The sequence below is a fragment of the Physeter macrocephalus genome, chromosome 4, assembly GCF_002837175.3.
Source record: "Physeter macrocephalus isolate SW-GA chromosome 4, ASM283717v5, whole genome shotgun sequence".
Classification (NCBI taxonomy): Eukaryota; Metazoa; Chordata; class Mammalia; order Artiodactyla; family Physeteridae; genus Physeter; species Physeter macrocephalus.
The window spans coordinates 51106284-51132133 of NC_041217.1; the positions used below are offsets into that span (position 1 = coordinate 51106284).

General features: G+C 34.3%; 1 protein-coding gene across 2 annotated transcripts in view; it reads left to right on the forward strand.

The window, feature by feature from the left end:
* Positions 1-25850, forward strand: part of XPR1 (xenotropic and polytropic retrovirus receptor 1) — a 217494-nt gene that overhangs the window by 146250 nt on the left and 45394 nt on the right. For both annotated transcript variants that reach the window (XM_055084191.1, XM_055084192.1), the window contains exons 7-11: positions 2692-2773; positions 13238-13428; positions 13639-13818; positions 19219-19390; positions 20533-20727. In XM_055084191.1, the coding sequence (XP_054940166.1) occupies positions 2692-2773; positions 13238-13428; positions 13639-13818; positions 19219-19390; positions 20533-20727 (820 nt within the window). The remainder of the gene's footprint in view (positions 1-2691; positions 2774-13237; positions 13429-13638; positions 13819-19218; positions 19391-20532; positions 20728-25850) is intronic.

Sequence of the window (25850 nt, forward strand, 5' to 3'; positions counted from 1 at the left end):
CACGAACCCGTGTCCCCTGCATCGGCAGGCGGACTCTCAACCACTGCGCCACCAGGGAAGCCCGAGGAGAAAATATTTTAAAAATATATCTGATAAAAGACTTGTACCCAGAGCGTATAAAGAACTCTAGTACTCAATAATAAGAAAACAAACAACCCAGCTTAAAAATGGGCAAAAGATCTTAATCAAAGATGTCTGGGTGGCAAATAAGCATGTGAATAGATGCTTAGTATCATTAGTAGGGAAATGCAAATTAAAACCACAATGGGATAACACACACCTATTAGGATGACTGAAATTAAAAAGATTGACATACTAAATCTTGGAGGACCAAGAACTCTGATATCGCATATGCTGCTGGTGGAGTATAAAATGATATAACCACATTGGAAAATAATTTGGCAGTTTCTTAAAAAGTTAAACCTTCACCTGCAATAAGATCTAGCCATTACACTCCTTGGTATTTACCCAAGACAAATGAAGCATATGTTCATATAAAAACAAACGTTCATAGCAGCTTTATTCATAATAGCCTGGAACTGGTAACAACCCAAATGTCTATCAGTAGGTGAATAGGTAAACCATGTGGTATATCCATACAATGGAATACTACTCAGCAATAAAAAGAATAAACCTTGATATATGGAACAACATGATGCATCTCAAAATAATTATTCTGAAAAAATAAGCCAGACCAAAAAAGAATATATACATTATGGTTTTGTTTACCTAAGACTCTGGAAAATGCCAACTAACATATAGCGGCAGAAAGCAGGTTTGCAGTTGCCTGGAGGTGGGATGGGATAAGAGCAAAAGATGTGGTAAGAGAAAAAGAATTACAGAAGGGCAAAAGGAAACTCTTGGGGATGATAGACAATGTTCAATGCCTTGGTTATGGTGATAGTTTCATAGGCATTTACATATGTCAAAATATCAGATTTTGTACACCTTAAATATGTACAGTTTATTGTATGTCAATTTAGTAAAAAAAACAGTTTAAAAAAACCACACAGGCATATTATAGTCACACTGCTTGAAAATTAAAGAAAAATCTTAAAAGCATCCAGAGAGGAAAGACACAAATTTTACACTTTAAATATGTGCAGTTCATTGTATGTCAATTATATTTCAATAAAGATGTTAAAAATAAGGAAATTAATTTTGAAAAATTAAGTCTTTAGGACTGCATGTAGAAGGGATAGAGCTAAAGAAAACATGGAAATGGTTATCTCTGGTGAGAAGGGAAGGATTTTGGATCTGGAAGGGATAAGGATTTCAAAGTAATGAAAATGTGCTCTTCTAAAGATGGGTGATAGGTTTAGGTACCTTTTATTATTGTCTCTAATAGTCCAAATACATTATTTATATGTATATGTGTGTATATATACACACACACACACACACATCCTTTTGTAAATATGATAAATTACACAATTAAAAAATTTTTTTTGAAAAAGACAAATGACCATCTTCCTTCTGAATGCTTTCAGTCCTAAACTAACATACAGTTATCTATTACTGATGAATAATAAGTAAGTCAGAGGAAGTCTCAGTGTTTTTTTTCATTTTAAGGCTTTTAGAAAACATTTGAAGAATCTTAAATGTAATATCATCTCTAACAATTTCTTTTATAACATTCATAGCAAATATTTAAATTGATAAGATCATCTCTCCATATTTCTCATCTATTTATGTTTAAAGTGTCAGGCACTTTCTTTTATTTATTTTAGAAAGCAGTAGATTTCTTTTTATTATTTTCTAAATTTAAAATTACATTTATAATAGAGAAAAATAATTTTTGCATGTACACATCCTGGAGATTTTTTTTTTTTTTTTTTTGGCTGCATTGGGTCTTTGTTGCTGTGCGTGGGCTTTCTCCAGTTGGGGCAATCGGGGCTACTCTTCATTGCGGTCTGTGGGCTTCTTATTGCGATGGCTTCTCTTGTTGCGGAGCACAGGCTTTAGGTGTGTGGGCTTCAGTAGTTGCAGCACGTGGGCTCAGTAGTTGTGGCATGCAGGCCCTAGGGGGTGTGGGCTTCAATAGTTGTGTGAGGGCCCTAGAGCACAGGCTCAGTAGTTGTGGCACACGGGCTTAGTTGCTCCATGGCACGTGGATTCTTCCCAGACCAGGGCTCAAACCTGTGTCCCCTGCATTGGCAAGCGGATTCTTAACACTGTGCCACCAGGAAAGCTCCCATCCTGGAGATTCTGACATGAGTGTATGTTTAAAAATTCACTTTAAGTTACTCCAATATAATACTGTAAGTACTCAGAAAATGAGTATTCTTATTTTTATCATCTCTAATTATATAGTACTAAATATGTGAACTCTAGTTGAGTAATACTGACTTACAAAATTTAAATATGTACACATTGTAAAAGTGAAATTGCACTTAAATCTCTCCTATAAGAAAACTCAGTATATATATAATTTGATGCCTGAGATTCTAATTCTCTTTATTTAGTGACACAGATTTCTATAAGATAATTAGAATAAACTGGCAACTCAATTCTAGTATTATTGGATAATGAAGGATGATTCCCTGGTCCAGATTTATAAAAATTCAGATCATAAAATATGTTTGTTTTCATGGTAGAACTTTGAGGCTTATAGTGCTAATTTATTACACTGTATACTAAATGTATTCAATATTTTGCCCTTTACTCAGAATGCTGTTTTTCTGTCCACAGCCTGCACCAGCATGGACTACTTTTAGAGTTGGCCTATTTTGTGGAATATTCATTGTACTGAATATTACCCTTGTGCTTGCCGGTGAGTAGTTTAAAATTTGAATTAAATTATTACTAATCTGCTTATGTCATATTCTGTCCCTCTACCAAAGTTACTACCAAACTACCAAAGCTACTGAAAGAGAAATCTGTCAGGGCTAAGTTTTTTGTTTTTATATATGATGGGAGGGTGGGTGTTGGTTATTTTGGTTTGTTTTCCCCTTTGGATCTAATTATCCCTTTAAATATTGCTAGATTGTGACTCCTTATTCTCTATCATTTTCAGCGTTTAGTTATCAATAACCTCAGCTCCCTTGATCACAGATGAGAGTAAATAAGATTTTACAAAATTTTTGCACTAAGGTCGTTTACTTTGCTTTTTGGAGACTCTCTCACATCCTTTCCAGAACCTATTTACAATTACTTTGCATATAATTTTAAGAAAATTAGTTATATAATATTCTATTCTGTAGCAGTTAAAAATTATAAAGAGGTAGGAGGAATTGCTAGAAACAAGTGCATTCCCAACATCAAGAAATGATGTAACAACAAGGGAGGCATAATCTTACTAAACCTCCCAACAGAATTTGACTTACCTCTCAGAAGCATTTTGACATTGTGGATCATTCCTTCTTGAAACTCTTCAGTTGATTTTGCTGGGAAACCACACTCTGCTGGTTTTCTTATTAAACTTTGCTGGCAGTTTTTTCCCAGACTCCTTTCTAGCTGTTCTTTTCTTTTGGCATCTAAATGTTGGGAAGTACCACTGGGTTCAGTCCTCAGATCTTTCTCTGTCTACATTCATTTCCTAGCTAGGCAATCTTATTGAAGCCTATGGCTATAAATATCATCTGTATGCTAATAACTCCCAAATTATATACTGTTTCCTCTGAGTGATATCTAATTGGATACTTAGATGTCTAATAGGCATCTTAAACTTATGTGGACAAATGTATTTTATCACTAAATATGCTTTCTCTTCCACATAGCATCACCTCTCATCAGTTTCTGAGGCCAGAAACCTTTAGCCTCTCTTTTCCCTCATACCTTATCTCCAGTCCATCCGCAAATCCTGTTGCTCTATCTTCAAAACATACTCTGAATCTGACCACCTCCACCAGTGCCATCCTTGTCTAAGCAACCATTTCTTGCTTAGTACACTGCAGCAGCCTCCTGAATTTGTCTCCATACAGCCACTCTTGCCTCTCTATAGTCACCAGTGTCTTTTTGATGCAAGTTAGATCACATTACTCTCCTCTTCAAAATCCATTAAGTGGCTTCTCTTACAATAAAATTGAAAGTTCCTATTATGGTGTGCAAGATCTCGTCCCTTTGGGCCTTTCTAACTTCATATTCTGTCATCCTCCCCACACTCAGTTTCACTTGGTTTCACTGTTTCCATCCACATTTGTTTTGTTACTATTCCTTGAACACACCAAGCTCATTTCCATCTATGAGCCCTTTCAATTGCCTAAAAGGCCCTTCCCCAAGATGTCTACATAGCTTACTCCCTCACTTCATGTAGTCTCTACTCAAATGCCACTTCCTTAGTAAGGCCTTCCCTGATCAGCCTACCCTAAAATAGCCTGTTCTATCCCTTTAGCCTACATTAGTTTTCTTTGGAGCACTTGTGACATATTTTGTTTCTTATTATCTGCTTTCCCATTGGAATATAAATTCCTTAATGCCTTGGCTTTTGTCTCTCCTGTTCACCATTGTATCTCCAGCACCTAAAACATTGCCTGGGATATAGCAGGGTTCAAAAAATGTTGGTTGAAGTTTGAATGGATGGAAGAGAAGGACAGAGATGAAATTAAATGATATGCAGAAAACACACAAACAGCAAAAAAACACAAATCTCAAAGATTCTTGAATTTGAGGACTTTTACTTTAAGGGCAGATAATCCTGGTATACCTCAAGAGTCTGTGTACTTGGGGCTTCCCTAGTGGTGCAATGGTTAAGAATCCTCCTGCCAGTGCAGGGGGACACGGGTTCGAGCCCTGGTCCGGGAGGATCCCACGTGCCGCGGAGCAACTAAGCCCGTGCACCACAACTACTGAGCCTGTGCTCTAGAGCCCACAAGCCACAACTACTGAGCCCGCGTGCCACAACTACTGAAGCCCACATGCCTAGAGCCCGTGCTCCACAGCAAGAGAAGCCACTGCAATGAGAAGCCCTTGCACCTCAACAAAGAGTAGACCCCGCTCTCCACAACTAGAGAAAGGCTGCATGCAGCAATAAGGACCCAATGCAGCCAAAAATAAATAAAAATAAATAAAATTATTTTTTAAAAAAAGAGTCTGTGTACTTGTGCTTATAATAACTGTGAGTCATTAATAAAGGATTAAATTCTGTTCAGTGAAGTCTGCACAGAAAATGACTTAGAAATAGATGTTATTGTATAAATATCTATTATATCTGTTTTGGACTTGTAGTAATTATAATGCTGCCTGAACAAGGAAGGTTTATATCACTGTCACACTTAAACTATTCTCAATTCCAGGGTCTGTGTTTTTCATTTTTGTATTTCAAGTTCCTAACGCAGTGCCAGACATATAGATATTCAAGAAATAATTTACTGAATTCATTATTCCTCATAAACATTCTTCTTAATTAAGATTGTCAAATTGCATATTACGAAATTATAGCCCAGGTTGTAATGGCTTTTAGATAGTGTGTGAACTTTACCTATTAACAGTGTGTTTTCATTTGTATGTTTAGAGTTCTCCTTCCCACCAATTTTACTAAAAATTAACTCTATTATTGTCTACTGTAAGCTCATGTTTTAATATTGGTATACTTTATGTTAATATTTAAATCTAGCTCTGTGTCTTCAGGGATGAATGCAGTTTACTTATATAGAATGCATGGAAATACTACAATAAAAAGCCTAGCCCTAGATTATCAAGCTAGCTGTTATGGAAAGAACACTGACTTATCTACAAAAGGCCTTGCCTGGTTGCAGTCCCAGCTCAACTGTTTCTTAATTGTTTTGGCTTTAAAGACATGACTTAACTTCTCTGAAACAATTTCCTCATTTGTTAAATGAGCTTAATACCTTACAAGAACAGGGTTGTATTAGAATTCATTCAACAAGTAAATTTTATGTGTCTATGATTATGCTTGATAATCTCGAGCTTAAGATAAGAGAATTCCTTTCCTTATGAAGCTTATTACACAAGGGAGATTAAGACATATTAAAACAATAATAATACACTACAAAATAGAAGTGTTTTCTAAGCAGGTCAAGAGAACAAGTGATTACTTTCAAATGAGAGCATCAGGGAAGACTTTACTCATCTGTGTGTGAAATTTTTTCTTTTCTTTTCAAGATGAGCATGGTGTTATCATCATCACCATCATTAAATAAGACATAAGAATAGATAAATAAACTTCATTCTTTTTATGTGAATGAATTGAAATGAAGTTTTCTTAAATTCAGGGGCAAGTTGGGGTTTTGTTGTCTTTCGTATGTATAGCCTACATTTTTGTGAGACGGTCTGATTTATTTTCTAATGCGTGTGCTTTATGCATTTAGTGTTGAGCATTTATGTTCTCTCACCTCAGAACCCGTCTTTGTTTAATCTTTGTGTGTCTACGGGGGGAGGCAGGATAAATACAGTTAAAGTCAGCTGTCTATCCTTATTTATCTCCCAGTGGTTGCATAAATGATAACAGAGTTGAAAATTGAGAGAGAAACACAGCGGTAGTAATGCATGTACAAGCATGATTCTTTATTTCAAACATTCACATTAAAAAAATAATGTGCATAATTGCTATGGTTTCTCAAGGGGACATGACCTGATATTTAATAATTTGTCTGAAATTCACATATTCCAGATATTTAGTGTTATGAAGATGAAAAGTTACCTGTTCAGATTTTTTAAAACTTGCTCTTATAGTTTCCTACTAACCTGTACTTAATTGATATAATAATAATATATCATATTTCACTTTCTGGTTTGACAAAGACAAGAGTTTGACCATTTAAACAGCATATAAGGGAACCCTTCTACATTATTGGTAGGAATGTAAATTGGTACAGCCACTATGGAGAACAGTATGGAGGTTCCTTAAAAACTGAAAATAGAGCTACCATATGATCCAGCAATCCCATTCCTGGGCATATACGCAGAGAAAACCATAATTAGAAAAGATACATGCACCCCAGTGTTCATTGCAGCACTATTTACAATAGCCAGGACATGGAAGCCACCTAATGTTCATCAACAGAGGAATGGATAAAGAAGATGTGGTACATATATATACAATGGAATATTACTCAGCCATAAAAAAGGAATGAAATAATGCCATTTGCAATAACATGGATGGGCCTAAAGATTGTCGTACTGAGTGAAGTAAGTCAGACAGAGAAGGACAAATATCGTATGATATTACTTGTATGTGAAATCCAAAAAATTGGTACAAATTGAACTTATTTACAAAACAGAAATAGAGTTACAAATGTAGAAAACAATCTTATGGTTACTGGGGGGATTGACATGTACACACTACTATATATAAAATAGATAGCTAATAAGTACCTACTGTATAGAACAGGGAACTCTACTCAATACTCTGTAATGACCTATATGGGAAAAGAATCTAAAAAAGAGTGGATATGTGTATATGTATAACTGATTCACTTTGCTGTACAGCAGAAAGTAGCACAACATTGTAAATCAACTATACTCCAATAAAAATTTTTTTAAGTGCATATAAGAGTGTGAAATAGCAAGCACTCATACACTAGTGGTAAAGTATTAATTGTTGCAGTCTCTTTAGAGAATAATTTGGCAGCATATGTAAAAATTTTTTAATACAATCACTTTGATTAAGCAATTTTATTTCTAGAAGTTTATCTTATAAACATACTTGTACATGGGTGCAAAGACATATATGAAAGGGGGGTATTCACCACTATTTTGTTTATAATAGCAAGATCCTAGGAACGGCTCAAATGTCTATCAGTTAGGAACTGTTTAAGAAAATAAATGACATTACCCATATACAACGGAATACCATGAAGATATGAAAGTGAATGAGTGGAAATGGGTATAGTACTTTGGAGAACTGTTTGGTAGTATCACCAAAACTGAATATAACTATGCTGTGTTGTTTCTACCTTTTGGCTAATGTGAGTTTTGCTGCTGTGAACATGCATATACATGGATTTTTTTGGGTACCTGTTTTCAGTTTTTTCAGATATATACCTAGGAGTGGAATTGCTTAATTATATGGTAATGCTTTTTAACCTTCTGAGGTACCACCAAATGGTTTTCCACAGAGGCTCCACCATTTTCTGTTTCCACCAGCAATTTATGAGGGTTCCGTTTTCTCCACATTCCCATCAATACTTGTGATTTCCCTTTTTTTTTCTTAATTATAGCCATCCTAGTGGGTTTGAAGTAGTATCTTGTTATGGTTTTGATTTGCATTTTTCTAATGACATTGAGCATCTTTTCATGTGCTTATTGGCTATTTGTATATTTTCTTTGGAAAAATGTCTATCCAAGTCTTTGCCCAATTTTAAATTGAGTTGTCTTCTCATTGCTAAGTTACTAGAGTTCTTTATATATTCTGGATACTAGACCCTTATCAGATATATAATTTGTAAATATTTTCTCCCATTCTGTAGATTGTCATTTTACTTTCTTGATAATGTCCTTTGATGCACAAAATTTTTTAACTTGGTGAAATCCAGTTTATCTGTTTTTGTTGTTGTGTTATTCATGCTTTTGGTGTCATATCTAAGACTTCCATTGCCAAATCCAAGTCCTGAAGGTTTACCCTTATATTTTCTTCTAAGAGTTTTATGGTTTTAGCTCTTATATTTAGCTCATTGATCCATTTTGAACTAATTTTTGTACATGCTGTGAAGTATGGATTCAACTTCATTCTTTTGCATGTGAGTATCCAAATGTCTCAGCACCATTTGTTGAAGAGAATATTCTTTTTCATTGAATAGTCTTGGTTCTCTTATTGAAAATCAATCAGCCATAGATGTATAAATTTATTTCTGAGCTCTCAATCTATTCCATTTGTCTATATATCTTTTTTTATGCCAGTACCACACTACTTTTTAGTACAATTTGAAATCATGAAAAGAATCTAAAAAAGAGTGGATATGTGTATATGTATAACTGATTCACTTTGCTGTACAGCAGAAAGTAGCACAACATTGTAAATCAACTATACTCCAATAAAAATTTTTTTAAGTGCATATAAGAGTGTGAAATAGCAAGCACTCATACACTAGTGGTAAAGTATTAATTGTTGCAGTCTCTTTAGAGAATAATTTGGCAGCATATGTAAAAATTTTTTAATACAATCACTTTGATTAAGCAATTTTATTTCTAGAAGTTTATCTTATAAACATACTTGTACATGGGTGCAAAGACATATATGAAAGGGGGGTATTCACCACTATTTTGTTTATAATAGCAAGATCCTAGGAACGGCTCAAATGTCTATCAGTTAGGAACTGTTTAAGAAAATAAATGACATTACCCATATACAACGGAATACCATGAAGATATGAAAGTGAATGAGTGGAAATGGGTATAGTACTTTGGAGAACTGTTTGGTAGTATCACCAAAACTGAATATAACTATGCTGTGTTGTTTCTACCTTTTGGCTAATGTGAGTTTTGCTGCTGTGAACATGCATATACATGGATTTTTTTGGGTACCTGTTTTCAGTTTTTTCAGATATATACCTAGGAGTGGAATTGCTTAATTATATGGTAATGCTTTTTAACCTTCTGAGGTACCACCAAATGGTTTTCCACAGAGGCTCCACCATTTTCTGTTTCCACCAGCAATTTATGAGGGTTCCGTTTTCTCCACATTCCCATCAATACTTGTGATTTCCCTTTTTTTTTCTTAATTATAGCCATCCTAGTGGGTTTGAAGTAGTATCTTGTTATGGTTTTGATTTGCATTTTTCTAATGACATTGAGCATCTTTTCATGTGCTTATTGGCTATTTGTATATTTTCTTTGGAAAAATGTCTATCCAAGTCTTTGCCCAATTTTAAATTGAGTTGTCTTCTCATTGCTAAGTTACTAGAGTTCTTTATATATTCTGGATACTAGACCCTTATCAGATATATAATTTGTAAATATTTTCTCCCATTCTGTAGATTGTCATTTTACTTTCTTGATAATGTCCTTTGATGCACAAAATTTTTTAACTTGGTGAAATCCAGTTTATCTGTTTTTGTTGTTGTGTTATTCATGCTTTTGGTGTCATATCTAAGACTTCCATTGCCAAATCCAAGTCCTGAAGGTTTACCCTTATATTTTCTTCTAAGAGTTTTATGGTTTTAGCTCTTATATTTAGCTCATTGATCCATTTTGAACTAATTTTTGTACATGCTGTGAAGTATGGATTCAACTTCATTCTTTTGCATGTGAGTATCCAAATGTCTCAGCACCATTTGTTGAAGAGAATATTCTTTTTCATTGAATAGTCTTGGTTCTCTTATTGAAAATCAATCAGCCATAGATGTATAAATTTATTTCTGAGCTCTCAATCTATTCCATTTGTCTATATATCTTTTTTTATGCCAGTACCACACTACTTTTTAGTACAATTTGAAATCATGAATTGTGAGTTCTCCAACTTTGTTCTTTTTTCAATATTGTTTTGGCTATCTGGGGCCTCTTACAATTCCATATGAATTTGAGTATCGATTTGACATTTCTGCAAAAAAAGGCCATTAGAATTTTTATATGGATTGTATTGACTCTGTAGAATACTTTGGGTAACATTGCCATTTGAACAAGTCTTCCAATCCATGAACATGGGATTTCTTTCAGCAGTGTTCTGTAGTTTTCAATGTACAAGTCTTTCACCTCCTTGGTTAGATTTATTCCTTGGTGTTCTATTCTTTTGTTTGCTATGGTAATTGTTTTCTTAATTTCATTTCAGATTGCTCATTGGTGGTTTATATAAGGACAACTGAATTTTGTGTGTTGATCTTTTTTTTTTTTTTTTTTTTTTTTGGCTGCGTTGGGTCTTCATTGCTACATGCGCGCTTTCTCTAGTTGCGGTGAGCGGGGGCTGCTCTTCATTACGGTGCTCGGGCTTCTCATTGTGGTGGCTTCTCTTATTGCGGAGCACAGGCTCTAGGCGTGCGGGCTTCAATAGTTTGGCACACGGGCTCAGTAGTTGTGGCACACAGGCTTAGTTGCTCCATGGCATGTGGGATCTTCCTGGACCAGGGCTCGAACGTGTATCCCCTGCATTGACAGAAGGATTCTTAACCACTGTGCCCCCAGGGAAGTCCCTTTGTGTTGATCTTGTACTCTGCAACTTTGTTGACTTTATTAGCTCTAGTAGTTTAATTGTATATTCTTTGGGATTTATACTTATTATTTTCGTTTCCTGACTGTTGTAATATATATGTGGTCTTTGGTTGGGAATCAGGATGTAAAACCATATATATATTTCTTTATTTTCAACCTACTAACTAATCTTCTTGCTACTATATTTGTTCTTTTGCAGTCTGTTCTTCACATGACAGCTAGAGTAGTCCTTTAAAATTATTAATCTGGTCATACCAGTTATGTGAAAAACCTTTCATTGGCTTCATACATCTGAGTAAAAGCTTAAGTCTTGACAAAGTCCTACCTGATCTGCCTGTAGGTAACTTTTTGCCACTTTACCTCTCATTCATTCCAGTCATAGTGCCCTGGCCTTCTTCCTGTTCCTGGACTACGCAAGGCTTATACCTATCTTAAGGCCCTTTGTACTTTCCCTCTACTGGAGCCCTGTTCCTCCAGATAGTCACATGATTAAGTCTCTATTTCCTTAAGGTTCCTGCAAATGTCATCTTCTGAGAGGTTTTCTTGACCACCCTACCTAAAATAGCACCTAACATTCTTTATCTCTTTACTCTACTTTTTTTCCTTCAAAATACTTATCTCACTGTCTGACATTATATAGGATAGAAGTTGCCTGAAGACTGGTATTTTGTCTGTTGTTCATTACTGAATCTCCAGCTTTTAGAATGGTGTCACACATAATGGGCACCCAATAAATATTTGTCAAATTAATGAAAAAATGAATTTTCATCGAGTAAAAAGAAACTGATATATACTGAATATTCAAAAATCAGCCAAATGTACTGTTTTAGGCATTTAGTATATATTTTTCAGATTTAATCTTCTTAACAAACTTATGAGAATAGATATTCTCCCCATTGGCTAACAGGAAAACTGAGACTTAGAAAAATTTAATAATTTGCCCTAGTAAAGCTAGGATTTGAAATCTGGTCTGTAGTATTTGACTCCAAAGCAAAGGCTTTCTCTACCCTGTTATTTTAAAATTATTAAATGTGCTATGTGCTATAGAGAATACAAAGATAAATAATAAATGGTTATTTAAGTATATAAGATGTATATAATTAAATTTCAAATGAGTAGTGCTAACAGTAAATTTTATAGTTATTTGGAAAATTGAGAAATTGGTAGCTAAATTGAAATATCTGGCACAGAGTAGGCTCAAAATGAAACATATTGATTCAATAAATTTATGAACAGATGGTTCTTAAGTAATAAGTAGAAATAGAATTGGTCAAAAGAAAGAGCAAGGCCATTTTAGGTACAGGGGACAACATAAGCAAAAAAGTGAATTTGTTAAAAGGATAATAAAATTTATCAGGAGATAAGAATTTAGGGGCACTATGAGATAAGTTTGGGAAACTTAATTGGAGATCAGATTGTGAAAAACTTGAATTGTGAGGCTGAAACGTTTGAATGTTATAATTTTTGGAGATCTATAGGATAGTAGTGATACTGAACGTTTGTATGGGCATATGAGCAATTGAATGAAGTAATTAGGAGTATGGGCTTTAGAGCAAAACTGTCTGAGTTAAAATCCTGGCTCTGCTTTATCCTAGCTTGGTAAGCCTGAGCAAATTACTTAACTTCTCTGCTGTAGTTTTCTCATCAATCAAATAGAGATAATAGTTTTTAACTCACAGAGCCATTGTGAAGATTAGATGAATTGTTATATATAAAAATACAATCCTTAGCACATAGTAAGCATTCTATAAATACTAGTTGTTGTCATTTATATGAAATTTCAGTTTTCACATTGCTTTCATATATACTCTTTCTTATAATTTTCATAGTAATGCTGTGAGATAGGCATTACTATATCCAGTTCAGTGATGGACAAAACAAAGCCAAAGAAGTTGTGTCATGCCAGAAATTCCCAGCTGACAGAACTGATCTGATGGTTCTAAACTATTTCACCATGGACTAATATGCTGAAAGTCAAATTTTAGGAAAATTTTTCTGGTGGAATTTTGCAGAGTGAAATGAAGAAGAGAAAGAACCTTGAAGCAAGTTTATCAGGCTCTTGAGATAACCTAGGTTTATGTTTTATTTATTAAAAATTCTTATGCCAGGGTTATATCCTTGAGAATTAAGAGAAAGACAATTAAAGGAGACATTATAAATTTTCTTACTAACCAATTAGTTGATATTCTTTCAGCTGTATTTAAACTTGAAACAGATAGAAGTATTTGGCCCTTGATAAGAATCTATCGCGGTGGCTTTCTTCTGATTGAATTCCTTTTTCTACTGGGCATCAACACGTATGGTTGGAGACAGGCTGGAGTAAATCATGTGCTCATCTTTGAACTTAATCCGAGAAGCAATTTGTCTCATCAGCATCTCTTTGAGGTAATCAAAGCAAGACATAAAATCCCATGAATATAGTTTACATTAGCTATATAGCTGGTTTAGTGGGTACTAAAATCTATTTTCTATTTGAAGAGGATTGTTGATGTAATAATTAAACAGTTTTCTTACCTCTGTTTTATTAAAGATTTTTAAGTAATGGTAGAAATAAAAATAACTTTCTTTCTTTTTGTCTTTCCCATCCTTTATCAGATTGCTGGATTCCTCGGGATATTGTGGTGCCTGAGCCTTCTGGCATGCTTCTTTGCTCCAGTTAGTGTCATCCCCACATATGTGTACCCACTTGTCCTTTATGGGTTTATGGTTTTCTTTCTCATCAACCCCACCAAAACTTTCTATTATAAATCCCGGTTTTGGCTGCTTAAACTGCTGGTAAGTCCAGAAATTTGTGTATCATTTTTAGAGTGGTATATTGGTCATTGGCTTCCTCCAGAATGAAAACAAAACTCCTGTATTGCACAACTTCAGAAGGCATGTTCACATTGTAGTCTAAATGAGTGGTACCCCAGCTCCAGGGGCAAAGAACACAGTATGGCTGGTACACCTGATGTTGTGCAGTAACAGTGACCCTGGGAAAAGCACTCATGCATTTTTTCCTCCAAAATGGAATATGAAGTGTCGAGATATTGAAATGACTTTGGAAATTAATAATAATTCATAATTAATTACTTTAAAGATTAATCAACTGTGATAACATGTAGAATTTTCCTTTTTTTTAAGTAGTAAAACTATTACTTTCCTGTTAAATTGCTATAAGTAGTCAATCAAACATTTTTATTTTATGAAGTATTGGTTCTCTAAAAACAGTAGGAATATCTTGTCAGATCACCAAGTTTAATTTGAGAAATTGACTTTATAAATTCCATTTCTTCTTCCACTTTACCTATTTCTTAATGATCTCAAAATCAAGCAGTCTCAGCATTAGGATATAGAATTTCCTGCAAAAATGGTAGCTATATTTTTGGGGATATTGTAGATTGCTCTGGAAAGGAACTTCTGCTTTCTCCCAAATTTAACCAGCTCTACTTTGAAAATCAATTGGGAATGCTTTCATATAATTATTTCTTAGATTACAAATTACAACTAACAGCAGGGTGAAGGTTAGTAATTAAATTGACCAATCTCCACAGACTTCCAGAATTCTCATAATTATCGTCTTACTTTTTTTTTCACCTTATAAAGTATATTGCCTTGAAAACTATAGTTTTAATTTCTTTTTCCTTTTGTATGCCCCTTAGGTTTAGGAGAATTTTTGTTGTTGTTCTTAGCAATATGCTCTCTTTAGCATTAACTAAATTTTTAAAATCTGAAGAAATAAAATATGACCTTCCAATTAAAAAAACATAGTAAGCAGTCAACAAATAAAAGCAGCCTATATTCCAATATAGGCAGGTATTTATAGCAATCTGAAAAAGAAAATGGCCCAAATCTTGATTTTTTTCTCCCCAAAGTTAATTGTTCATTTATTTGTATTTGTTCTTTCTTCCACTAGGATTTTTATCACAAACTGAGAATCTCCCTTTTCCACCAACTTCATTCAATATAAATAAATAAATAAGCAAGCAAGCAAGGAAGCAAATCATTCCCTTAAAGTATAGCAAACAACACTAGGCCTAATTTTGAGTTTGAATTCTGAGTGTGGAACTTAGATGTTCAAGCATATTTTAATAAGTCATAAGTTATACCATCACCTTTAATGTGTTTTGTCATAATCTAGAAAACATGCTTTTTAGAAGGTTTTTTTTTTAAATTTAAGACAAAAGAAAAATTTGAGCCATTTTTTTCTCTTGAAATTTATACTAAAAATAAATCATTTCCAGTTAGTACAATAATATTAGATTACCTTTCTTATTTTGAGATTGTCATTTTATTTCTAGATTTTGTGGAGTTTTTAAACTGTTATTTGCATAAAAAATGTAATATTCTTCTGGTTACAAGGAAATAACTACAAGATTATAAACACCTATTTTTCCTTCCTGAATTATTGTGAAATCTCTATAAAGTTATTTTCAAATGAGATTTGAAAGACTTAGAAAACTCAGGTGTTAATATGATTGCATCATTACAATAACAAAATAATACAGTTGTGTACATTATGTGCTAAGTGAACATTTCCCCAGTGCATCCTTCTTTGTTTAAATAGGAAGCTGGTATGATTCATGAATGACCAGTTATTCTTATTAGCAGAACGATTCCCCATTGAGTAGCCATTTATCTGTGCATCTGTTGTGTGTTAATAAATGAGAACTGTTGATGGAATGGGTTGGCAGGGGTGTAATAAGAAATAAGAGAATAGTAAAATATACTCTCAGAAGCAGTGAAATACGGAAGCAAGCATTGTGATTTGGTATATTTGTAATAATTGTAAATAGTAAAAATGTTGTTTATAGATTATTCTAATATTAATTGACCTATTGACTTATTTTAATTCAAATCTCACTGTGAAAATTTACCCTTAGAGTTATTTCTAGTGATTTAACAAGAATGTTTCTACCCTAGTTATGTTTCTCTGATATAGCTTTTCTTAAAGCTTCATCCTAAATTAAACTACATTTCCCTTTTTCTTTTTTTCTTTAATTTTTAGTGGAAAAAGAACGTATGTCACTTGGCCATAGTGGTAGGCACTGGGCACCACTTATATTCATATTTAAATTTGAATCTATGGAATTGATATGTTACTCCTCTCCCCAAAAGAAGCTAAAAAATTTTTTTTAAGAAATTGATTTGTTTTGATATTAGTAGTATATGTCAGATTAATACAGTTTATTTACATTCATTAGATCGTATATCCTCTCTCCAGATCTGTATTTGTCCTACTTGGAAATCCAGTTAGGAAGTATAAACAATGCCTCAGATTTTCTAAACAAAAGTATCAAGTTATTCTTATAGAAGGCTGCATAAAGTTTTAAAATTTGAGTCTTTTGCTATATTATTTTGGAATTGGTTTTTCCAATATTTTCTTTAGTTGTATAATAAAATTTTTACATGTGTCTATTATAAGAATAGATTAGAGAAATGTTCTCATTTAATAATGTACTATTCTGGACATTTTATATGTATCAATTTATTTAATCCTTTTAATAAACCATGAGGTTGGAGCTACTATTGATCCACAGTTTATAAATGAGGAAACCTAGGTTCAGGGAAGTTAAAATAAGGTCACAAAGCCAGGATGTAATGGAGATGGGATATGAGCCCAGGCATTCTGGCTCCATAATCTGTGTTCTTAAACACTACCATTTAACAGTTAGACCTGGTGGTCACTTTATCTACATGTTTAACTTTGATTAGTGGATCACCTAACGGAATCTTAAAATCAGATTTGGAAAGAATGTGATTATCCACAAGTAGAAATTAAGACTTCATCTTCTTAACTGTTTATCTCCTTAACTTCATCATCTTAACTTAGCAGATGATAACATATATTCTTTGTAATAACTTGTTAGTGGCCTTTCTGTGTATGTGCGTAAAACATCAGATATCCAGGTTGTCTGTAGCTTTCTTAATGCTGTTACTCAGAGAATTGTTATCATTTTAATTTAAATCACAACAAAGTAGAAGTTGAAAGACCTTAGCCAGAATAAGAAAGGAAGGAGTCACTCAAAAAGGGGAATTCAGATAAATCTAAGATGAATTTGACTATGTGTGAATGTCAGGGAGTTAAGTATGACCTGTTTATTTTCATTTCCACTCACCCTACCTCTGACCAAACTACTTGTTCCCTTCTTTGTATTTCCAGGGTATTTTGTATGCCTATCTGTAATAGCAGTTACCACATGGTGCTGTCATTATTTCTTTAGGTATTTATTATTTGCCCAAAGGGATTGTGGGTCTTTAAGGGTACAGGCCATGTTTTATTTATTTAGTACCTCCACAATGCCTGACATATAGTAAATACTTAATAATTTTTGTTAAATGCATGAATGACTATAATTATGTTCTTTCCTTCATTAGTTGTCTTATACCAATATTTACCACTCCCTTCTTTCGTTCTTTTCTCATCTTCTCTCTTCTGTAAATTTTCCCTTCCTTCCAATTTTTATTTTATGTCACTCCTTTCCTTTTCTAGTGCATCCCTCTATCTCTTTGTTTCTTATTTAATACACTGTCCTCCCCTTCTGCTCTTACAGAGGTTTTGTGTAATAGCCAAGTTTTGAGGCTGGGTATGGCAGGTTGTGACAGTAATGGTAGTCTGTCTAATGTCAGTGAGAAATGAGAAATTTGCCCTAGGCTACCAGTTTCACAAAAGTCAATGACTAAGACTTCCTGATCCTTTGTTGTTATATCCTAAATTATTCTTAAAATATTATATAAACTGGTACCAGAACCTCTTTGTGCATAAATGATTAACATCTCAATCCCTAATACCTCCTACCCCACCCTACCCTGCAAAAAAAAGTTTGCTGTATCTGGAGCTTATGGTTGCAAATGGTAACATCTCATCTGGCTTACTGAACAACTTTCTGAAAGAGTAAGCAAGTGATCAGAGATTGAACCGTGGACACAAAATATATCAGCTCCAGAAAGTAATGTCTTAAAGCCTGTATTGTGTCCTATAGACCCCTGGTCTAAATTCCAAAGCTCCAAGACAATACCTGTCATAGATAGTTGACACCCAGGATTGATTTGTAATATAGTCATTTATTATTTCCCTGAAATAATCAAGGGAATTATTTAAAGAATAGAAAGAACCAGCCAAGTCTGAGAGAAGAGAGCCAGTCTCCCAGGCTGGATTTGTCCATTGAATGAATATACCTAGATGGCAGGAGAGCTATAGCTTTAGACTCATTTTCTCAAAACTGTTGCTTAGTCAGAATTCCTTGTTTTAGGAGTCCATTTTCACCTGTGTAAGATAGAAAGGGTCTAACAGGGTGAGGAGGAAAGCTACCTTCATCCCATCTTCACTTCACTCAAGGCCTTTCAAGGCAGTCTGTACAATTTGAGCTTATTTCTGGTGATTAGTATCTAATTCTTTCTCTCTCTGCAACGCCAGGATTTTCCTTTGCAGTGGTAAACAGGCTTCCACAGAATAGAGTCAGGAGGAGTTATTGTTATAGGTCTTCTGTAAAATGGGGATATGGATAACACCTAGCTCATAGAATTGTTATAGTTAATGGATAAGAAATGCATTATGAGAAAAATACACAGAGTGGATTAGTGCTCAAGACATATAACCTGAATTTATTTATCATTGTTTTTGTAGCAGTGGGATGTGGGCTGATTTTTGTGGCATAATTTGAAGACAAATACAATTATCACCACGGCATTAGTGAAATGAAAGTGACTTTGGTTAGAGAATAATACATACTTCAGACGAGGTGCTATCCTCCCCTTCCTATCCTGTGTAGGCAAAGAAGAGCTTTGTATTCAGTTAGCTAAGATGGGAGAATATTTCAGAAATTATCATAGCACATGGGTCTCCAGCAAAATTTAATTTAGACCCTAATGCTAAATGTCCTCTGGGTGCATTTGTGCCATTCTCTCTGCTTTCCACTTCAGCTCTTCCCACCTCTCTGCTTTCTGTTTTCTGACTGTAGCTATTCCTGCCTTCCCCCTGCCCCACCCTTTTAATTTCTCTCTTAGTTGTCCATTCAACTCATTCCCTTCATTACTAACTCTCAACCTAGCCACTGTTGCCAGGTCCCTGTGTTTGTGATTGGTTCATTGGTTTCCATTTTATCAATAATCATGCTGCAGGGTCAGACATGAATTAGAGAAATTTAATATGAATTTTCTTGTTTCTGTGTTTTCTGATTTTTTTCTTTCTCCCAGTTTCGAGTATTTACAGCCCCCTTCCATAAGGTAGGCTTTGCTGATTTCTGGCTGGCCGATCAGCTGAACAGCCTGTCAGTGATACTGATGGACCTGGAATATATGATCTGCTTCTACAGTTTTGAGCTCAAATGGGATGAAAGTGGGGGCCTGTTGCCAAATGATTCAGAAGGTAGGGTATGACTGTGCATCCACACTACTGAACTGCCAATATAAACCAAGAAATACTGGGAATGATAACTGAGAAATTTAAGATCATCCAATAATATTACAAATTTAATTAAATGTACTTGGCACTCCTTTAGCAATCTCTTTATCTGATATAATTTGGCTCTTAAATTATATATTACAATTTTAGCCATTCATTTGCCAGGAGATTTACAACCTACACTTAAAGAATTCTAAAACTAAAAAACTTCTAATACATTGGTAATTAAATCACAGATGCTTTAGTGTCAACAATTGCCATCACAGTATTGCTTTACTATGATCAAAAATACTGATAATTTAGAAATTAGATCAAGTGCTTTGAGAAAGTCATTATAGATGTTTTTTAATTCTTCTTGGGGACCTTATTTTTCTTTTGGCTCTTTTTATCACTCTTTGTTTATGCCAGGTGTTCAAGTTACTAAGGACTCTTGCCTTAATGACAAAGACCAACTTTAGACAGATCATGTAACATCTGACTAACAAAAGTTAACGAAGCCAGTGCCAACACATTTTCATTGATTGCCAGCAGATCACAATTCTATTGTATGTTGAACCACTCTGATACATTTCCAGAATTTGAAGAAAATTGATTTACGAACTCTGTTCTTCTCATTGTAAAAGTATAAACTCTGCTGTTTGTTTTCTTTGTTAGTTTTATTTTTTTTTTAAAGAACAAGAGTGTGAACAACCTATAGTGGGTATATTGTAGTGGTTTGGAGTTCATGAAATTGACTGGAGTCACCAGTGATATATATAGGTTTTCTAGATGTTTCAGAGCTAATTTTTTTCTCTTTGATTAGTGTACTCATCTTCTAATTGTCTTACAGTTTTACCACACTTCAAAGAAGGTGGTTCCAGAATAGATAGTCAGAAATCTGAGCCGGCAGATTTTTCTAAGTTCCCACTGTGTATTTTACCTTCTCTCCTCAGCTTATCAACCACTAAAAAGTTTAAGAATATAATAGTTGCAAAGAAAAAAGTGATTCTGAAACCCAGGTTCCTTGCTTTTATGGACTTCCTAGTGGTTACAATATATGACTCTAAATGATGTGAACAAGTTATTTTTTTTTAATTGTAGTCTTTTCTTCTTTGAAATCTTCACAGAACCAGAAATTTGCCACAAATACTCATATGGTGTGCGGGCTATTGTTCAGTGCATTCCTGCTTGGCTTCGCTTTATCCAGTGCCTGCGCCGATACCGAGACACCAAAAGGGCCTTTCCTCATTTAGTTAATGCTGGGAAATACTCCACGACTTTCTTCATGGTGACGTTTGCAGCCCTTTACAGCACTCACAAAGGTATTCATTGATTGTGAAAAGATTTTTCAAAATCTGGATTTTCACCACTTGAATCTATTTCTTACTCTGGTTACCTTTCCATTTGTCATGCTTCTTTTTTTTCCATTGAAGCTCCAGTCCCTTCGGGTATACTACTTTGTTCTTGAAAACAATTTTAGTCTCATTCCAGTATTTACTAACAAGTACCGTTAAAAAGAATCAAAGTCATCTGGAAGAGAAAGGATTTGTGATAACGTTTGAAATCCTGAATTATGTTTAATGGGTTCAATCCAAGACACCTTGGGTTTTCATTTGGTTTTTTAGACTTCTTGTTCATTAATGAGGTTAGGAAATGCTAGGTGAAGAAGATTCCCTCTGGCAATCATGTATATTTTTAACCGCTTTCCTTCACCAAGTAGTAAGGATTGTTTCCAGCCTATTTAACTGCAAATTGAGTTCTCTGATCTCTCTAGTTTCTTATCTCCATGGCAACCAGTTATTACTTGAGACTGTTCTTCTGTTGGGAGGAGAAAAAGACTTTTAGGTTCTGAGCCACATACAGGCACTCCTTTTGAATTTTTAACCTTCTCCTAAGAACTGTCAGTCAAAGATCTCACTTCCTTTTACTAAAATGCCTTCCTTCTTTGTCTATTTAAATCAGTATCAGCATACACCTTAGAGGCTGCACTCTCATCTGTGAGTGGTAAAGAAATGTTACCAATTGAAATTATATTTTTAGATACTTTGATAAAAAGTTCTTTTTCTGTGATTTTTTTTTTTAAGTGAGATGCTGTATTTTAGGAGCCTTAGCTAGTGCTCCAGAACTGCTGCTGTGTGTCTGATGGTCTTGAAATATTAGGGTGGTTGTTTTTTGTAAAGCTTGTGATTTGGTCCAGCAGAACACTTTCTAATGTACTTCCATTTTTTGTAGTAGATTCTGTGATTGCAGTAATATTGATAATGAAGCCAATAACTTTACCACTATGGAGGCACTCTTGTTAAATGATATAATTTAACTTTAACTAAGTACCTCAGTGAAAGAAATACATCCTGAAGCTCCCTTAATTTTTTTTTTTTAACTCCTCTCATGTGCACCCACTGTTTGGCTAGCTCCTCAGACTCTCCATTGTACATGCTTGCCCGTTGGTCGGCCTGGGATACTGGTAGATTTTGTACTCAGATTTTTCATTTTACCCTTTCTGCAGGTCTCTCCCTTCAAGGATTACCCCTCTAAATTTCTAGTTGTTCCATCAACCCTGACTCTGTCCTGGAGGCAGTAAGACTGATTTTCCTGTGACTGGAGTAGAAAGAGGGTATTGGGAGCACCCTCAGGCAAAAAGCCACAAACTCACAATTCTTACTCTTTATGCCAACATCTTTTCAAAGTAAGCTCAGGCTTTTTGCCTGCTTTTGGTGGCTTTCCAGTGCTTTCTAATAGTTATTCTTTTTTTTTTCCTTGAAGTATAATTGACTTAACAATATTATATTAGTTTCAGGTGTACAACATAGTGACTCAATATTTCTATATAATACAAATTGATCATGATAAGTCTAGTTACTGTCTGTCACTGTAAGAAGTTATCACAATATTATTGACTATAATTACTATGCTGTACATTAGATCCCCATGACTTATTTATTTTATAACTAGAATTTTATACCTCTTAATCTCCTTCACGTATTTCACTCATCCCCTAACCCGCCTCCCTTCTGGCAACCACCAACCAGTTTGTTCTCTGTATGTATGTCTGCTTCTGTTTTGTTATGTTTGTTCTTTTTTTGATTTGTTTTTTAGATTCCACTTATAAGTGAAATCATATACTATTTGTCTTTCTCTGTCTGACTTATTTCACTTAGCATAATACCCTCTAGGTCCATTCATGTTGTGGCAAATGGCAAGATTTCATTCTTTTTTATGGCTGAGTAATATTCCAGTGTGTGTGTGTGTGTGTGTGTGTGTGTGTGTGTGTGTGTGTGTGTATACCCCCCACATCTTTATCCATTCATCTATCAATGGACACTTAGATTGCTTTCATACCTTGACTGTTATAAATAATGCTGCAGTAAACACAGTGGTGCATATGTCTTTTCAAATTAGTGCTTTTATTTTCTTCAGAAAAATTCCCAGAAGTGGAATTGCTGGATTGTGTGGTAGTCCTGTTTTTAATTTTTTGAGGAATCTCCATACTGTTTTCCATAGTGGCTGCACCAGTTTAAATTCCCACCTACAGTGCACAAGGGATCCCTTTTCTCCACACCCTCTCCAACACTTGTTTTTTGTTGTCTTTTTGATAATAGTCATTCTGACAGGTGTGAGGTGATATATCATTGTGGTTTTGATTTGCATTTCCATGATGATTAGTGATGTTGAGCATCTTTTCATGTGCCTGATGTACATCTGAATGTCTTCTTTGGAAAAATTTCTGTTCAGGTCCTCTGCCCATTTTTTAAACAGGTTGGGTTTTTCTGCATGTTGAGATGTATGAGTTACTTGTATATTTTGGATATTAACCCCTTACCTCATATATCCTTTAAAATATCTTGTCCCATTCAATAGGCAGCCCTTTCGTTTTGTTGATAATTTCCTTCCCTGTGCAAATGCTTTTTAGTTTGATTAGGTGCCATTTGTTTATTTTTGCATTTGTCTCCCTTTCTAAGGAGACATATCCAAAAAAATATTGCTAAGACTGATGTCAAGAGCATACTGCCTATGTTTTAGGAATTTTAATGTTTCAGGTTTCACATTTAAGTCTTTAATTCATTTGGGGTGTATTTTTGTATATGATGTGAAAAGGTAGTACAGTTTGATTCTTTTGCCTATAGCTGTCCAGTTTTCCCCGCACGATTTATTGAAGAGGCTTTCTTTTCCCCATTGTGTATTCTTGCCTCCTTTGTCATAGTTTAATTGATCATAAGTATTGGGTTGGCCAAAAAGTTCGTTTGGGTTTTTCATAAGCTGTTATGGAAAACCCAAACGAACTTTTTGGCCAACCCAATACTTATGATCAATTAAACTATGACAAAGGAGGCAAGAATACACAATGGGGAAAAGAAAGCCTCTTCAATAAATCGTGCGGGGAAAACTGTCCATGATGATTAGTGATGTTGAGCATCTTTTCATGTGCCTGATGTACATCTGAATGTCTTCTTTGGAAAAATTTCTGTTCAGGTCCTCTGCCCATTTTTTAAACAGGTTGGGTTTTTCTGCATGTTGAGATGTATGAGTTACTTGTATATTTTGGATATTAACCCCTTACCTCATATATCCTTTAAAATATCTTGTCCCATTCAATAGGCAGCCCTTTCGTTTTGTTGATAATTTCCTTCCCTGTGCAAATGCTTTTTAGTTTGATTAGGTGCCATTTGTTTATTTTTGCATTTGTCTCCCTTTCTAAGGAGACATATCCAAAAAAATATTGCTAAGACTGATGTCAAGAGCATACTGCCTATGTTTTAGGAATTTTAATGTTTCAGGTTTCACATTTAAGTCTTTAATTCATTTGGGGTGTATTTTTGTATATGATGTGAAAAGGTAGTACAGTTTGATTCTTTTGCCTATAGCTGTCCAGTTTTCCCCGCACGATTTATTGAAGAGGCTTTCTTTTCCCCATTGTGTATTCTTGCCTCCTTTGTCATAGTTTAATTGATCATAAGTATTGGGTTGGCCAAAAAGTTCGTTTGGGTTTTTCATAAGCTGTTATGGAAAACCCAAACGAACTTTTTGGCCAACCCAATACATGGGTTTATTTCTGGGCTCTCTGTTCTACTAATCATGTGTCTGTTTTTGTGCCAGTAGTATATTGTTTTGATTATTGTAGCTTTATAGTATAGTTTGAAATCAGGGAGCATGTTACCTCCAGCTTTGCTCTTTCTCAGATTGTTTTGGCTATTGGGGTGTGGTCTTTTGTGTTTCCATATAAATTTGGGGGTTTTTTTTCTAACTTTGCAGAAAATGCCATTGGTATTTTGATAGGGATTTCATTGAATCTGTAGATTGCCTTGGGTAGTATGGTCATTTTAACAGTATTAATTCTTCCTATCCATGAAAGCTCCCCAAATTTTCACTCTTGGTGAAGAATGCTATTTTTCAGTCCAGGCATGCATCATGATTCAGAAGGTTGTTAATAGAGAATTTCTAAATCAGGCAATTAATTTGATACATGCTACCCTATGGCTTAATAACCCTTTACTTTTCTCCCATCCTGGGTAAAATTGAGTACTGGTTTTTCTTTCTTGCTTGCTTGCTTTTTTTTTTTGGTTGAATAGTTTAGGGTATAACGTATCTTTAACTATACTGATACCATTCAGTAAGATGCTGAAAATCTGAATTCCTCGAATCTGCAAACACTCCAAATCTGAACATCTAAAGCTAGAAGCAGTGGTTTGGATAGTATTGTCCTTAGATTTTTGTTGTTGTTGTTCATGTACCCATTCAAATAACCTTTTAAACTATTGATATATTACTTTATTATCTTTATTTTATTATTTTAAACTATATTACTTCTCAGACATTTTTAAGTTTATGTCTGAAATTTTTTGTCTTAAATTTAAATAGTTACAAAATAATCTTTTCCAGTAAATTTTAAATAGTCGCATTTTTTTAAAAAGCTGCTAAGTGTTTCTACTAAGTGTACCCAGGTAATCTAAATATAAAGGCATTATACCATGATTTAATTTTTTTTAATGAAGCAATTGTACAATAGTCAGAAATTTTACATCTCTGTCCCATTGAACTTTATTTTAGTATAATATACTTTTGTTTTAATGACTTTTGTCTGATACATAGCATGTAAATTGAAATTAAATTATTAATTTCCTATTAGTAGGAAAATTAGTTACTAGGAAGATAAATTCCTATTACTAGGAAAAATACTTGTTAGAGTAATTTTTTTCTTTCTGTGTTGTAATTATCATTACTCTGATTTTATCAATAGTTGTCAAAATAACATTACAAATTTTAATAATTATTACACATAAATATTTCTATTTTAAAAAATTTTATTTATTTATTTATTTATTTTTGGCTGTGTTGGGTCTTCATTGCTGCGCACAGGCTTTCTCTAGTTGCGGCGAGTGGGGGCTACTCTTCGTTGCGGTGCGCGGGCTTCTCATTGCAGTGGCTTCTCTTATTGCAGAGCACAGGC